The 14,159-nt window shown below is 54.1% G+C and overlaps 1 protein-coding gene across 1 annotated transcript; it reads right to left on the minus strand.

The window, feature by feature from the left end:
• Positions 1-865: 865 nt before the first annotated feature.
• TGME49_208040 (aldo-keto reductase) lies at positions 866-14,103 on the minus strand. Its single transcript, XM_018779410.1, has 12 exons — positions 10,962-14,103; positions 10,422-10,518; positions 9,728-9,835; positions 8,735-8,844; positions 7,798-7,954; positions 6,323-7,253; positions 5,455-5,635; positions 4,405-4,491; positions 3,350-3,524; positions 2,260-2,383; positions 1,845-1,965; positions 866-1,234 (listed from the first exon to the last, which is right to left on the minus strand). Exons 1-12 carry the CDS (start codon positions 13,002-13,004, stop codon positions 1,091-1,093), a joined length of 4,278 nt encoding a protein of 1,425 aa, XP_018638495.1. The 5' UTR covers positions 13,005-14,103; the 3' UTR covers positions 866-1,090.
• Between the last annotated feature and the right edge of the window lie 56 nt (positions 14,104-14,159).

Genomic DNA, 14,159 nt, shown 5'->3' on the forward strand with positions numbered 1-14,159 from the left:
CAACACTGAAAGGTGCTTGCAGCGAGGCTTCTACTGAATTCACCAGTTCATCTCTTTCCAGCGGTACGGCATTACTGGATTCATGTGCGATCGTGGCTGAAGACACACGGGAAGGGTGAAAATGGCATGGCGATCGTGTGGTCTCAACTCAGGAGCTGCGGTCAGAGCGGGGCCCCTTCTGACCTTCCATTGTCCACTTTGAAGATACCGTAGTGACCAATTCAGAGTGTGGCATTCACAAACGATTTGCCTGTTGCGACTACTGCACTGTAAAAAAACAAAGATCCCACGTTTGGGTAGATGCACACACCGTCTGACATGCCACGGTAAAAGACCAAATCGTCCGCGAACGCGCAGCTCTTAATCGCCTTCACATCACTGAACAACGAGGAAGAATTTTTGGATCAGCAGCGGAGCTGGTGGTGATGGCTTTATCGCTGTTCCCGGACCGTGAACAGGCTCCTCTGAACCGTAGACAGAAACTGGTCACCCATGCGCCATTTAATGGAGCACAGTCCACACGGCTGCCAATCGTCGCGCTTCATTCTTAATGAAAAGAGACTCTGACATGCTTGGTTCCGGTTCTACAGCCGACTCACAAGATCACACAACTAAGTCTGATTTCGGAATGCGAAGAATTTGGTAGCAACTGCAATGAGGTTTAAGTTTCTAAGTGCTGTTGTGTAGGGTCGGATGACCGAGCAGCACACTTGTGGAGTCTCCGTTCTTGGGAGACATAAGAGTTGCTTGCCGCAGCCAACAGAGATGTGAATTATGGCTGTCCTAGCAGCGGCTGTTGGGACGGTGCTATCGAACAATGACGCAGGGTTGCGTAAACTTTAGTTCTGTGAACCCAGCTTTATCTGTCTCCACTTGGCCAGTTTCGGATACTTTCTGCACTTCTCCGCCGTCTGTGCACGCGATAAAACAGCTTGAGAACGTGACTAGGACCGCGGGGTACAAACACGCCAAGAACATCTCAAGATGCCACCGACGGTTTCCCACAGCAAAAAGGATCGACGATTTGGTTGCCGTTGCGCCAAAGTTTCACCAACAACCGACACGAAGGCCGTGCCTACAGTGAAGCCTATCACTGAATGATTCTCAAGACATCTCTCCACTTCCAGTGAAGGAAGTTAATTTCTCGCTCCGCCCAGTCGCTCAAAGCACCGCAGGCCGGAGTGGTGCAGAAGAGGTTCTCTCGGAGCTGATAAAAGTCTGTGAATCCGAGGATCTGAAAAAGCACGTATCGCACGCCGTCTGCGTGTTCTGCACCTACCAGCATTACGCGATACACGAGGGACGGTAAAAATCCAAACGGTCCCCAAGCAAAGTTCCAACTACGAATCACCGCGCTTAAGGAGGATCTCATGTTGTTTGATTGCCTTTGCGTTTATATCTACGCCATCATGTTCAGATGGCACCCTCCAAACACACAGTGCACCTACTAAGAACGCTGTTTCATCAAACCCGTTTGCGGACGGCATTCGCGTTGAAACTCCAGAACCACTCTCAGCCTAAAGGACATTGTTCGCATTTCTATGAACGAAGAGCTCAAAATGGACGCTTTGAGTCTCTGAAGAGGAGAGAGAGGAAAGCTGAGATTGGTCTTACTACGCGGGGAAAGAGGCAACGTTTGACCTCCGAGTCACCGATCACGACACATCTGCAGGAATCAGGTGAGAAACCCTCTCCCGACTGGTGGTGGCTTTTAACCAGCGCGACGGGCAGCAGACGAAAGACACAAACATTTCGCTTGACAACCCAACGATGTCCCATTTTTGTGAAAACTTGCGCTTTTCTACAGTCGAGAAGTTACACGCTGAGACGCCAAAGGAGCTCACCGTCGAACAAATGAAAGGGCGCGACAGAACCCATCGAAGGGCCATCACCGTCAAGTTTGGATGCTCCAGGCGCAACGCGAGATAAAAGTATGCTGAGACAGCTCGTGCGGCCAGAGAGCCCCTGACAAGAGCAACAGATTCGCATCTGCGTTGTCGGGGTGAGACAAATGTATGAGTCCTGCTCCGTGCCTTCCCAGACGTAAAGACATTTCTCAGTTTCTGTGAACGAAGTCTTCAGATAAACACTTGCGTCCTGGGAGTGGAGCAGAGCTGCTCCCCCGGTAGATGTCCCAGTTGATGCCTGGACACCGCTCAGTTTGTGCGGGGAGAAGGAACAACACTTCGCCTTGCTGGAGGAGGACCCAAACGAAGGGAGCCGACGAACGTCTGAGGAAGCGACGCAAGGTGGTCTCACCTGTAGCGCTTCATATAAGAGGGGAAACGGAGCATGCGGCCGGTCGTGGGATACTCTAACCATTCGAGGTATTTTCCAGTCAAAATACCGCCTCCGAGAGCTCCGTAGGCCAGCAGAGCAGTGCCTAGAAAGACGCACCAAGACACACGATGCGCGGACAAGTAACGCGACGAAATATTCGCTTATCAAGATAAAATACGTATACATAAATACATACATGTATTCATGTACATACCTAAAAATATACATGCATATAGATGCATATCAATATATATATATATATATATATATGTGGAAAAAGACAGACATACGCACACATTATTTGTCTGCACCTCGGTGTCGTAGCCGAGTCGCCAGCGCCACATAGCAGGATTTTGTGGACTTGTTTCTGTGAACCGAGTATCGGAAAATGGTGTTGAAAACAAATTCGTGGATCGCCAGGTATGACGGCATCACAGAGAGAGGCAGAGTGATGTGAGAGCCTTCTTGGGACAACATTGCGTCCTTGTACGTCGCAGACATTGCTAAATTTCTCGTGACAGCAGCGGGTTTGCCTCGTGCCCAGGGCTCGATTGCGACCATCGCATTTCTGAGTCCCCAGAGAGAGATTCACGGAGTTTTGACAAGATCGGTGTGATCCGTTTCTACTGAGTGTCTCGATCGGAAGATAATCGTCTCTTCAGGATGCACTCGCTCTCTCGTTACACGCACACAAGGTGTTGAAAAGTTGTGTCTGCTCCTGAGCGCCGTTTCCGCTCCCGCAAAGTCGTGTTCTATGTGAACTAGAGAATCCCTGGAGAGTAGTCTTTCGAGACGCCTCGACGTTCGGTCACAAAGTGTATGGGAAGATAGACCGTGGACGCCCTCTTGAAACAACGTGCTCTACCAGTAGTCCAGGTCTCCAACATTCCTTTACCTACAACTGTACGGAACGCAACATGCCTCCGAAAAACGAAAGTGGAATTCTCCTCCAGTTCCCCGTGCTAAACACAGCAGCAAGCACAATACGCGTGAGCGTCTCCTATCGAACGAAACGTTGCACTGCAGCGCTCAGCGCAGACGCAGAGTGTAAGTTGCCGTCGGCACCTACCAGCATTCTGCGGCCGTGCGAGTTCGACGAATCCTTTTTCCACGTCGTTTCTGCACAAGAGGTTGTACTGCACTTGAACAGATGCCGGCGGAGGAAGGCCGAAGAATCGCGTTGCAAGTTCGGTGAAACGACAGACTCCGTAAGGGGTCTCGTTGCTCAGCCCCCAGGCTCGAATCTAGAGAGGGAGAACACAACAGCAGACACGCAAAACGAAACGAGGTCGATAGCACACAAGCCAGACGAAGAGCAGGACTGGGAAGAGAGGAAAACGGGCGAAGACGACAAGGAATGTGGGGAGAGAGAACGGCGAGAATGAGGGAAGGCGGAAGGAGGAGAGAACCAGAGTACCAAGAAAGGGAAAAAGAGCGACAAGAGGCGAGAGAGGAGAGGAGAAATGGAGACGCGCGAGAGGATGCACACAGCCTTCACGCTGCTGACAAGATGTTCTTTATATGTTTGTTACACACATCCGGTAATCAACTGACGGAGGCGTTGCGGGGCGGACCACAGCCGCTGGCCAAACGCTCCCGCTAGACAGCACATCAGGCTTAAAGTGAGGCCTTAAAATGAGGACATCTCAAAAAGAAGCAAAGGCCTTCTTGAAGCTCCGAAACATGAGTTACCACGTGTGCGAAGCGCCCCCAGCGATCTCGGCAGTTCCTTTGCAAGTGTCTGAGACTTCACCAGCTGCTCCACGGGTCGAGAGGGAATGCAAACGAAACGAGGAAAGGCCGTAGACGCAGCCCGCTGCGACAGAAGGGAAGACCTACGGCGAACCGAGATCGACCGTGAGCTACAGCGGTGCGACTTGCTCGTCTGCAGACGACATGCAGTTCTTTGAGGAGCGATGTCTCCTCGAACACCCGTCTCGTACAACTGGTGCTCCGTTTTTTGCGTGTCACGCAAAACTGGTAGAAAAGGCGTTTTCCATAAAGAACCTCAGTCAGTGTCTTGTTCGTGTGAACGTCTCGTTTCCGACCGAAAGGTGGAAGACAGAAGCTGAGCCGACTTCAGTGAAGCACCAGAAATACAGGTTTAAAATGCATGCTGCTCACCTTGCCTTCGCGAAGAAGCTGCCCCACCGCTTCGAGTTGCTCCTCCATGGGGACGACCGCCTCGCGGCTTTCTTGTTCTGCTGCACGCTGCAAAAATGGAACTCCAGCGAGAGACACGCATGCGCAAATGAGGGACCGCAGACGCAACGAAGGTTGCTCGAACGCAGTGCTGACGCAAACGCTTCTCCGCGAGAGAATGGCCAACTGGTGCCGACAGAAGCCTGGAAGGCCCCCCGGGGGAGCGCTCCGTCGACCGTCACGGGGAAGTGGACAGAGACCAAACGGATCCAAGTGACCATCCGAACGACGCGATAAAGGATCTGGAGAGGTCCAACGCATGCGTTCCGCGTGGAGCGAACGGACAACGCCTGCCGACCCAACGAGGGAGAAGGGGAGAAGACTCTCAAGGTGTCAGCGCATGCAGAAGCCGGAAACGACATTCGAAAACCGAACGCGCAGGACGTCTCGTCGGGCTCGCGGCGCGCTTGAATGCCTAACGGGAAGGCGTCCCTTTCTCGCTCTCTTTTCCGTCAGAGCACCACCAGTCAGGTGGAGAGCTGACAGAGTCTCTTAGCGTTCGCGCATTCAGCTTGAGAAAACGGAGAAACACAAACAGCTACAAACTCAACGAGACACCTCAAACGCACACAGACACACGACGATAACTAGTCCTTCGCCCGATCGTCCCTACGCGTTGACCCCTCAGTGTGAAGGAGAAATGGGGGAAGCCCAGACACCCGAATGTTCGCAAGATCCACGTGCAGGTGAACTGCGCAGATTTCTTTATTTTCTCATTTGCGTCTGATGATCTTCAGTGTCTTCAGTGTCTGAGCTGAACGCGCTTTTGAATCGGACTGTCCGCCGTCCCTGGCAGGCTGGCAATGCGGGGAACCGCGTTGTTCACTCTTGCACAGCTGGTGTGCAACTCTTCGTTTTTCACATAGACGCCGAGCACTCGGGGACTTAAAGTCTTAACACGGTCGCGAAACGCTCGACATAAATGTGTACGTCCGTAACCGGAACCACCCTCGCGCCTGGTCCCTCATCTACCTCGGGGTCGAAGAGAACATCGCCGAAGTCTCCACTGCTGTGGAGAGGGACATAACGGTCAGGCCAGTGAAGTTGAAAGAGGTCGACGTAGTCCGTTTTGAGTCGCCGGAGACTCCCTTCGGCTGCCGCCAGAATCTGCTTCTTCGACAAACACGTACCAGTCGTTTCTTGATCTTCGCGCCTGTGAAAAAGGCGAACCCACGGGGGAGGCAAGCGGAAAGACGTATGCACACTCTCTGCAGGCCGCCGGACTCTCGCGGCAGACGCTAGAGGCGTGGTTTCGGCAATGACAGCTGACGGGCGGGAGTGACTATGCTTCCAGGAAACAAAGCGTTTCTCACACATGAAGAAGCAAAAACGACAGACCCCATGCACCTTGAACTGGAAAGAAACCTGCCACACACTCTTTGAACTGCGGTCGGCATCGAGGGGGGGGAGCGACCGCATGGACAGAAAGACGAACGGACATGGGATGAAAAGCAAGTGTGTTATTCACTGACTTTGATTCTTTCCTAGGCTTGGGTTACCCAGTGACCTAAACCCGGTATGGAGAAGCAGCTTCACTGCCACATCGAGGGCCTTCCCCGTTTTTTTTTCAGTCGATTGTCTCCGAAGAAATCGCACCCGCCCCACAAAGTGTTTCACACCGTTCGCGCGTGCACACAGCTCTGCTGAACAGACAACAAGATCCTTCAAGGAAGGCAGAAAGTCGAAGAACTCTACGACAGTTCCGAACAGCGCTCGGCGCCGCGATTATGTACAGCTGCCTCTCAGACGGAAGCAACGACTCCTCCACGGTCTGTCTCTCTGACGCGAGCTTCGTGACGCCATCGGCCCTCCCACCCGGCAGTCGACGCGTCCTACACACCTGGGAAGCCGCTTTCGCGTTTGAGAAGCGCCTGTGTGTTTCGTGCTTTCCGTACGGAGCCAGGCAAGGTGTTTCGACCTTCCTGCAACTTTGGTGGCGACGACGAATTTCTCTCTTTCTCCGCGTCCCCGCCGCGCTAGCCAGGCGCCGAGGATCTCCTCGCTGCGGCCGTAAGTGACTGGCGAGGCCGGCAGAGGGTAAAGTTCGGCGGTGTCGAAGAAGTTCACTCCCCACTCATCCACCGCGTAGTCGAAGAGCTCGAAGGCTCTCTCGCGGCCCAGTTGCGGACTCCCGACAGTCATCGTTCCCAGGCCAACTTGTGAAACAAACAAGTCGCTCTTGCCCAACTGCCGATACGTCATCTCGTCTCCGCGCTCTCCCGGCGACCCAGGCGCGTCTCCAAGAGGTTGGTACGCGCTCCGGCGCAGGCGGGGAAGCCTAGAAAAGGAAGAAAGAGGAGCAGCCGGGGACGTGGACTGCGACGCGACGGAAGCCGAAGAAGAGACAGCCTCTGCTGCGACGAAGGGTGTCGACGAATTCGAAGAAAAAGCTGCGAGTGGAGCCAGATGAGAGCGGAGAGGAGGAGCAGCCTCTCCACACGCGTTTGCGTTCCGTTGTCGCGACGACGTGGACGGGTCCGCGCCGCCTCGTTGGGAAGCAGAGGCAGATGTGGAGTTCGTTTTCGGAGGAAAAACGACCCAGAGAGGGAGAGTGTCATGTCCCTCCACGGACGTCGCTCCCTCACTCGCAGCTGCGTAGATCTGCGCCAGAGACGCGGCGACGGAGGCTTCTTTCTGCGACTCCGCGCGAGCACGCGACAGCGTTCGGTTGGACGCAGAGATACAGAAATTCTGTTCCCTCGCAACTTGGCCGAGCGGATGCAAAGGGGTGAACTGCCATTGATCCATGCCGACAGGCGTACGTTTCATCCCTGTAGATGCGCCGCAGGCGAGGCAGAGAGCAACACAGAGTCCGATGGAGGCCTCCAGAAGGCTCCACACACTGGGTCTGCAGCTGAGTCTCGAAGATGTAGGGACAAGAAAGATCTCTTTGTAGAGGCATTTTGTGTCTTGTCCTACGCGTCTGTCCTGCTCAACGTTTACGTTTGTAACGCAGATCGAGAGTTCAGCGTCCGAAGCGAGGGACATGCGTTGAACATGGGCGAGAGAGGCGGAAGACGCAACAGTCCCGACGACGTCGACCGACTTCCCCGCCATGTGAGAAACAAACTTGGACAGACACGAAGAAAAGGAGACCACCCGAGACGGAAGTCTGTTTCTGTATCGAGCGTCTTTTTCTGCACACAAGCTTAGACACTTTGAGAAACTGTGTCTGCATGCAGGCTCTCCTTCTGCATAAACGTATTGGATCTCAGATGCGTAGCCACTGCTGCCTGCGCGCCTGCTCGCTGTCGTGGAGAAACAAGGTTCGAGTTTTAATTCTCAGAAACACCATGTGCAAGTCGCAGTTCTCACCTGCTGTCATTTGTTCCGCGAGAGTCACTTGCCTGAAAATACCGTCATCCAGTTCCTTCTTTGGAGGAGACGCTTCTTCTCCCCAGTATCGTCGGCTTTCCTCGGTCTCCAAATCGAAAATGGAGCCTGTCTGGTTGTCGCGGGTCCCCGGCAGTTCCTGCATCTCGAGCAGAAAAACAGAGCCAAGCAAATGGAGAAGGAACGTTTCACTGCTTCTTGCACTTGTTCCGTACTTTCGAAGACACTTAAAGGAAACAACGAGTGAGCCACTGACCTCTCCTCTGTCACTGGACGATCTAGACAGGGAAGAAAAGTCGAGAAGAAGAGGCCGACAAAGGGCCTTGCAACTCTGATGCTTTACCACGCTGGGAAGACTCGCATGCCCGACCTGGCTTTCGGTCAAAGACGAACGGACGAGAGATTTCGCGTACAGCAGAGAACGAAAGAAAAGAAAAGCTCCATACTGCCCTCTGGCGAAACAACACGGGAGACGAGATTGTGACAATAGGAGAGAAAAGCAAACATGGATATGATGATGAAACTCCGAAAAGGAGAGTAGGTCTGCGTTTCTCTCAAGCCTTTGCAGAAAAAAGTCTCCTCTGCACGCGAATGGCATACGCGAGTCGTCGGAAAAGGAATTACCGAAAGGAACCTCTGTCGTCGTCCACATACACTTGAACAGACCCAAGCCAGGGCGAGAGACATCCGGCACTGCGAGCGAGAACACTGACAGCTGGGCCATGTTCCACAATAACCTCTTGACTGTAAACGCGGTGTCTGAACACCGGATAGACGGTCGAGAAGCGTATCTCTCGAATCGATGAAACCGAGACAGAAAAAAACGAAATTGAGAAACACGAGTCCCCGGACGACCACAGCTTGTTTCCTGTTCAAAAATCAAGTGAGACAGAGAACTGGCGAAGCTGAAAGAACGTACGCCTTCCTGCTTCAAAGGATTCCAACGTTTGTACGACCAGGTGTAGTTTCGCGCTGGATCGTGGTATGTCTCAATGTAGTCAAAGCCCCCTGCGGTCAGAGTAACGTTTGCTGAAGAGAAGAAAAGACCCACAGAAAACGGAGAAAGATAGAGAAAAAAAGTCAAACAGACAGCGCGCAGCATCCGACGAGACGAGCAGACTCGCGATGGCTAGTGCGTAATATAGGGGACATTGGAACTCGCCATGGAAACGCGACACCGTCCAAGACTTAAAAAAGCATATCACGATCAACTCCAGAGAACACCAGGGTAATCCGCAGCCTCTCGTTGCATCCGCGAGTGAAGCTGTTCGCACGACAGTGTCTAGGAAAACGTCTTATCCAGTGAAGGAAAAGAAGTCTCATATTCCTGAGAAAAGTGAAACCCAGTTCGAGAGGGAACACTATTTGTGCCATCGTAGAGAGAGAGCAACACAGGGGAAAAGAGAAGAGTCCTTGAAAGAAAAAGGCTCATGTCAGCATTAAACAGAGTAAGAAATACATCTTCTGCGTTGACTAGCGCCGAAAGCAATCCCCCAGCCACTGGAAAACTAGAGGACAGATGAGAAATTTATTCTTCACAAAAAAGTGCCGCACTCAAACGACTCGATGAGGCAATTGACAATTGATGAGATGCACTCCTGCGACCGCAGATCGCCCTCACGTAACAGGGCGGCGTGACCAGAGGATCGGCGAGCGTCAGCGCGGCAAAAATGGGCGTCGCCAATGTTTACTGAATTTTAAACGGTAGACAGGGAACAAGCGCTCGTCCGACGCGCTTCACCAAGGTCACAAATTGCATCTGTCGGTGAAGGGTCGTTTCTGAGACTCGTCGAACAAGAAGCGAGTGAAGACAGGGAAAAAGCTTGAACCAGCACCGTCAGAGCGGACGCGTCCGCAGGCAGAAATGAAACGAATGGACGCATTTGCTGGAAACGAAAAAGCAAAGACCTACGAACAAGACCGTAGTCGACCACGAGACGGCCCATAGGCAAGTCAGGCTTGACGGGAACCCAGTCGTCGTCAGGGAACTCTTCAGGGACGTCGTAAAGACCTTTTTCCTCTGGACAATTGAGCAAGGAGACGCACATCGGTGGACTGGATGAGAGAAGCAGAAAACGCTTCGTTCAGTAATGTCCATCACCAGCCGCTCCTCGTCGCGGGCCTCCTCTGCTGTTCCTTTTCGGTCTCGCTGTCGGACTCTGGCCGGGCGAGCGAACGGAGAGGAAGGAGTGAGAAATGAGACTGACGCGACGCGAAAGGTGCAACAGACGAGAGGCGAGTGAGGCGAGGAGACACAAAGACAAGAGAGAGAAGACGAAGCGGCAAACAAGTAAGGAGAAAGCGAGCACGCGACACAGTGCTCAGTAGAAGGCCATAATAGACGGGAGAAGAAAGGAGACACGATGCCGTGGCGAATCGACGAGAAAAAGTTAACAAGGGGGAGAGAGAGGAGAGCGACACAGAAAGAAATTAAAAGAGCTGCAGAAGACGAGAATGCGGAGAAGTGAAAAGGATGAGAACGACATTGGAGAGACAGCGGCGAAAAAGCCTCGAAAGGCAACTGAACAAGAATATAGCAATCAGAGAAGAAAACACAAGGAAGCACAGGCGTTCGGAAGAAAACACAGACCGAGGGAAATACCCACCCTTTTGAATTCTCTGCAATTCGCTCTGGTCTCTCCACTTTGCTTTCAGTCGGTTGAACGTTTCGTCGTCGACAATCATTGGGGATTCCGCAGATGCCTGAAACCACCACACACGCCGGAACGCCTCTTGCAGCCCTCTCGGTTCTCTGGAGTGAAAAAAGCGTCTCAGCAGAACTCAGGCGGAACCTCATCGTTCGCTTCTCCCTTTCACTCGGGCCTCGTGACCGTCTGCTTTTCTCCTCTTCAACCTCCTTTTTTTGTTAGGACTTCTCCTTCTCCCTGTTGTGCTGAATGCTTCAGTTTTCGCGTGCTAGTTGCGCGACCGCTTTCTTCGCGGCTCGTCTGCCTTTCGTGTCTTCTGTGTCCACAGTAGTTTTCTCCTCTGCGCCTCTGCACTCTTCCCTCCGTATCCGCTGGATACTTTTGTCCTCCGCCTTCGCGTCTGTCGCCTTTGTGTCTGCCGCCTTCGCGTCTGTTGCCTTTGTGTCTGTTGCCTTTGTGTCTGTCGCCGATCCCTTCGCTGCGTCTTCTTCGGCCTACCTGTCGATAGAGAATGGTTTCGTTGTCCACGACGAGCGTCTTGACAGGGAGTTCCTCGATGCGAGTTTCTGGCGACGGTGGGAAGCCTTCCCAGTCTTCGCGGCGATCCTCCGGCAGCCAGGAGAGATAGTCTCTCCACGTCTTTGCGCCCGGGCGTCGCTCCGTCGCCTTGCGAGTTTGGAAGACTTCTCTCTGTCGCGTCTGCAAGTGCTTCAGTTTCTGACTTGTCAGCGCGAGAGGCAGCGTTTCCGGAAACAGCTCGTAATTCGCCGTCTGATTCGGATGAAAGAAGTTGTCGCGATTGTACAGATGCCACTCTGACTCCGGCACAACTTCCCAGCCGGCCGACTGCGGAGACAGCGGCGACGCTTCGCCTTCTGCCGTCGCCCGTCCCCGCCTCGAAAGACCGGTTTTGTCTCGATTCGAAAACGCCTCGCTTTTTCCAGAGAGTGCGGCTTCCTGCACAGATGGTCCGTCTTCTCCCGAGCTTGCCTCGCCGACAGGCACCGCGTCGCGTCGACGCAGCGGGTCCTTGGAAACTGAGGAAAGCGGCTTCACCTGTCCAGACTGAGAGACACAAATAGGAACCGCGGTGGACTCCGCCCCTGTCAGTTCCTTCACTTTCTCGAGCGAAGACAGAAGCGAAGGAGTCGAGGCCAGTGCGGCGTCACGCTCCAGCGCAGCCTGCTGGATCGCCTCGCGCTCTCGAGACTCACCAGCCAATGCGTCAGCCTCAGAGAGAGACAAAGAGGGCCTCGAAGGCGACGAAGGAGAAGACGAAGAGGCAGACAGAGATGAAGAAAAGAGAGAGGACGAAGAAAGGGAGGAGGCAAGAAGCGACGACGAAGGAGACGAAGAACAGTGTCCACGAGCAAAAGACAGAGAAGACGAGAGAGACGAAGAGGAGACAGACGAAGAGCGAGGAGATGGAAACAACAACTGGAAGGAACTGGCGAACGAGAGAGGAGAAGGAACCCACGCAGCAGAAAAGAGAGACGAAGATGACAGATGCGACCTGGCGTCGAATGGAGGGCGCCTGCGGCGAAAAGCGTCAGACTGAAACCCGGACGCAGATGTTGGAGGATTCCTTCTCGGCTGCTTTCTCGTTGAAGCGGCGCCCAAGTTGAAAGACGAAATTCGCTTTGGAGAGACTCCTGCGTCGCCGACAAGCCTCACGTTACCCAAGGGAGGAGCCAGCAGAGATCGGTGCGTCGAGGTGAAGAGAGGAGAAAGAGACAGCGGCTCTTGAGGAAGGCCGTCGCGAAGAGAGGTGTGTGAGGCGAAGCCATTCGAGGGGACAGAAAGAAAACCGAGGGGAGAGTCCGAGCGAGGAGAGCAGTGAGGCTGAGGAGCAGCCGCAGCGAGGCGAGAGGAAAACGAGGAAGGAGACGAAGCGACAGCAGAAGCTGTCGAGAGGAACGTTGGAGAGACGCCGAAGCGCCGGCGTTTGACGAGACGCTTCAGACGACTGGAACAGCCGACAGCTGCCTGCCTCGGCCTCTGTGTGGCGCCGACGACGGCCAAAGGCGAGAGAGCGGATCGGACCAGCGTCTGGGGCTCGCAGCCGTTTGGACGTGAGTTCCTCTCCGTGCGATCTCGAGGAAGAAGAGAAACGAGAGAAGAGACAGAGAAACGCGGAGACAGTGGCAACACCAGGCTCGACGCCTGAGTGCCAGGAAGCGACGCCGTTTCCTGCGAGCTGCTTCGCGCCACAACTCTCGGCGTCCGTCCATGCACGGTGACGAGGTGTGAGGCGAAGGCAAGCAGCAGGCAGAGTATGAGCCACAAGCGGAGGGAGAAAGCAAACAAAGAGCGAGAGGCAGGCCTCCAGCGCCGCGGAGATCTTCCGGCTTTGCCCGGAGCTTGTACACACATCGGGAGGCGAGATGAGAGAAGCGCGGCGAGGCGTTGCGCGCAGAAGGCGAAAGAAGCATCGAAGAGGAGAACCGATGCCGGCCTCCACGAGAGGGAACTCGAATCGGAAACAGATCCACACGGAAAGGTGAAGCGCCTGCAAGGCAGAACGCCCTCGCCGCCCGCCATCCCTGCTGAGAATGGAAGGACTGCTCGGAGCTGTCCTGACAGCGAGAGAAAACCATTCACCAGACAGGAGCACGACCGGCGCGACCAGACCAGAGTCGCCGTCTCTGAGGCAGGAGGATCGAGAAACCTTTTCTGGGGAGAGTGCGCTACGCGTCCGACTGCGGTTTAGATCTTGCAGGGCTGTGAAGACGAGACCTAAGATCTGTTGCGCCTTCTCAGGACCATCGAAGCCAGAAGAAGAAGCCAGTGAATCTACCGAGTGAAAGGAAAAGGAAACGCGCCTAAGGAAAGAAGAAGCAAAGAAGGGAGACGAAGCGGAGGAGAGGAAGCGGTGGAGACGAAGCGGTGGAGAGGAAGCGGTGGAGACGAAGCGGTGGAGAGGAAAAAACGAACGAAAGAGAGGGTGGAGAGTGAGGACGGGGAGAAGATGGACGAATTTGTTGAAAAGAGAAACTTAACAAAGGGAGGGTGAAACAGGCAACGCATTCTACGGAGGCGAAGACATCGACGACATGCTGGAATGCAGACGAAGGAGGCTCAGGCGCGGAGGAGGACCGGAGAAAGAGAAGAACGCAACGAGGAAGGAACAGGGAGACAGAGGCGACGAAGGCAGAGCGAGAAAAAAGAGGAAACTCAAGAGGAAAGGGCAGCATGCTGAAACGCCCTCGCGACCGTCGACGGAAGCGCGCGATTGTTGTGGTGGCTGAGAGTGTCTGAGGAGCTTCCCCGCGATGAAAAAACGTATCCTGTGAATCGAGCGCCGAGCCATGGAGACCTCCTCTCCAGGTTCCTCCTCGCTCTCTCCCTATACGGCAGCATCGCCTTCTTGTCCAGCCGGCGAAACGAAGGAAGGAGTACGAGAACCGCTTGTCAACATGGGAGAAGAGAGGAGAAGTCGCGAAGAAAAGCCGCCATTTCGTTTCAGGAACCTGCTCTCAGACTCGGGTGTCTCGACAGTCCCGAGTCGCAGGACGCTGCGGTGTGCATCTTCAGGTATATACGAGCAAAGACAAGAGCGGGCAGAGAGCCTCGAGAACAGGACAAAAGAGCCGCGCGTTTGTGCCTGCATTCCTTTCTGTTCCGCGAGAGTCCACACACCGAGCCCCAGCCTGCGGAAAAACGCTTTCAACTCTCTTTTCTTTGTCTTGCGACTCC

Source organism: Toxoplasma gondii, chromosome Ib (assembly GCF_000006565.2).
Source record: "Toxoplasma gondii ME49 chromosome Ib, whole genome shotgun sequence".
Taxonomy (NCBI): Eukaryota; Apicomplexa; class Conoidasida; order Eucoccidiorida; family Sarcocystidae; genus Toxoplasma; species Toxoplasma gondii.

What these genes read in the sequence shown, in the direction of transcription:
- TGME49_208040 (XM_018779410.1), bottom strand. Translation starts at nt 13,004, where the DNA reads ATGGCGGGCGGCGAGGGCGTTCTGCCTTGCAGGCGCTTCACCTTTCCG. An exon ending in ACGCGAAAGCGGCTTCCCAG is followed by an intron (nt 5,636 to 6,322) that starts GTGTGTAGGACG and finishes CCTTTTTCACAG; the next exon opens with GCGCGAAGATCAAGAAACGA. An exon ending in AGCTTCTTCGCGAAGGCAAG is followed by an intron (nt 3,525 to 4,404) that starts GTGAGCAGCATG and finishes CTCCCTCTCTAG; the next exon opens with ATTCGAGCCTGGGGGCTGAG.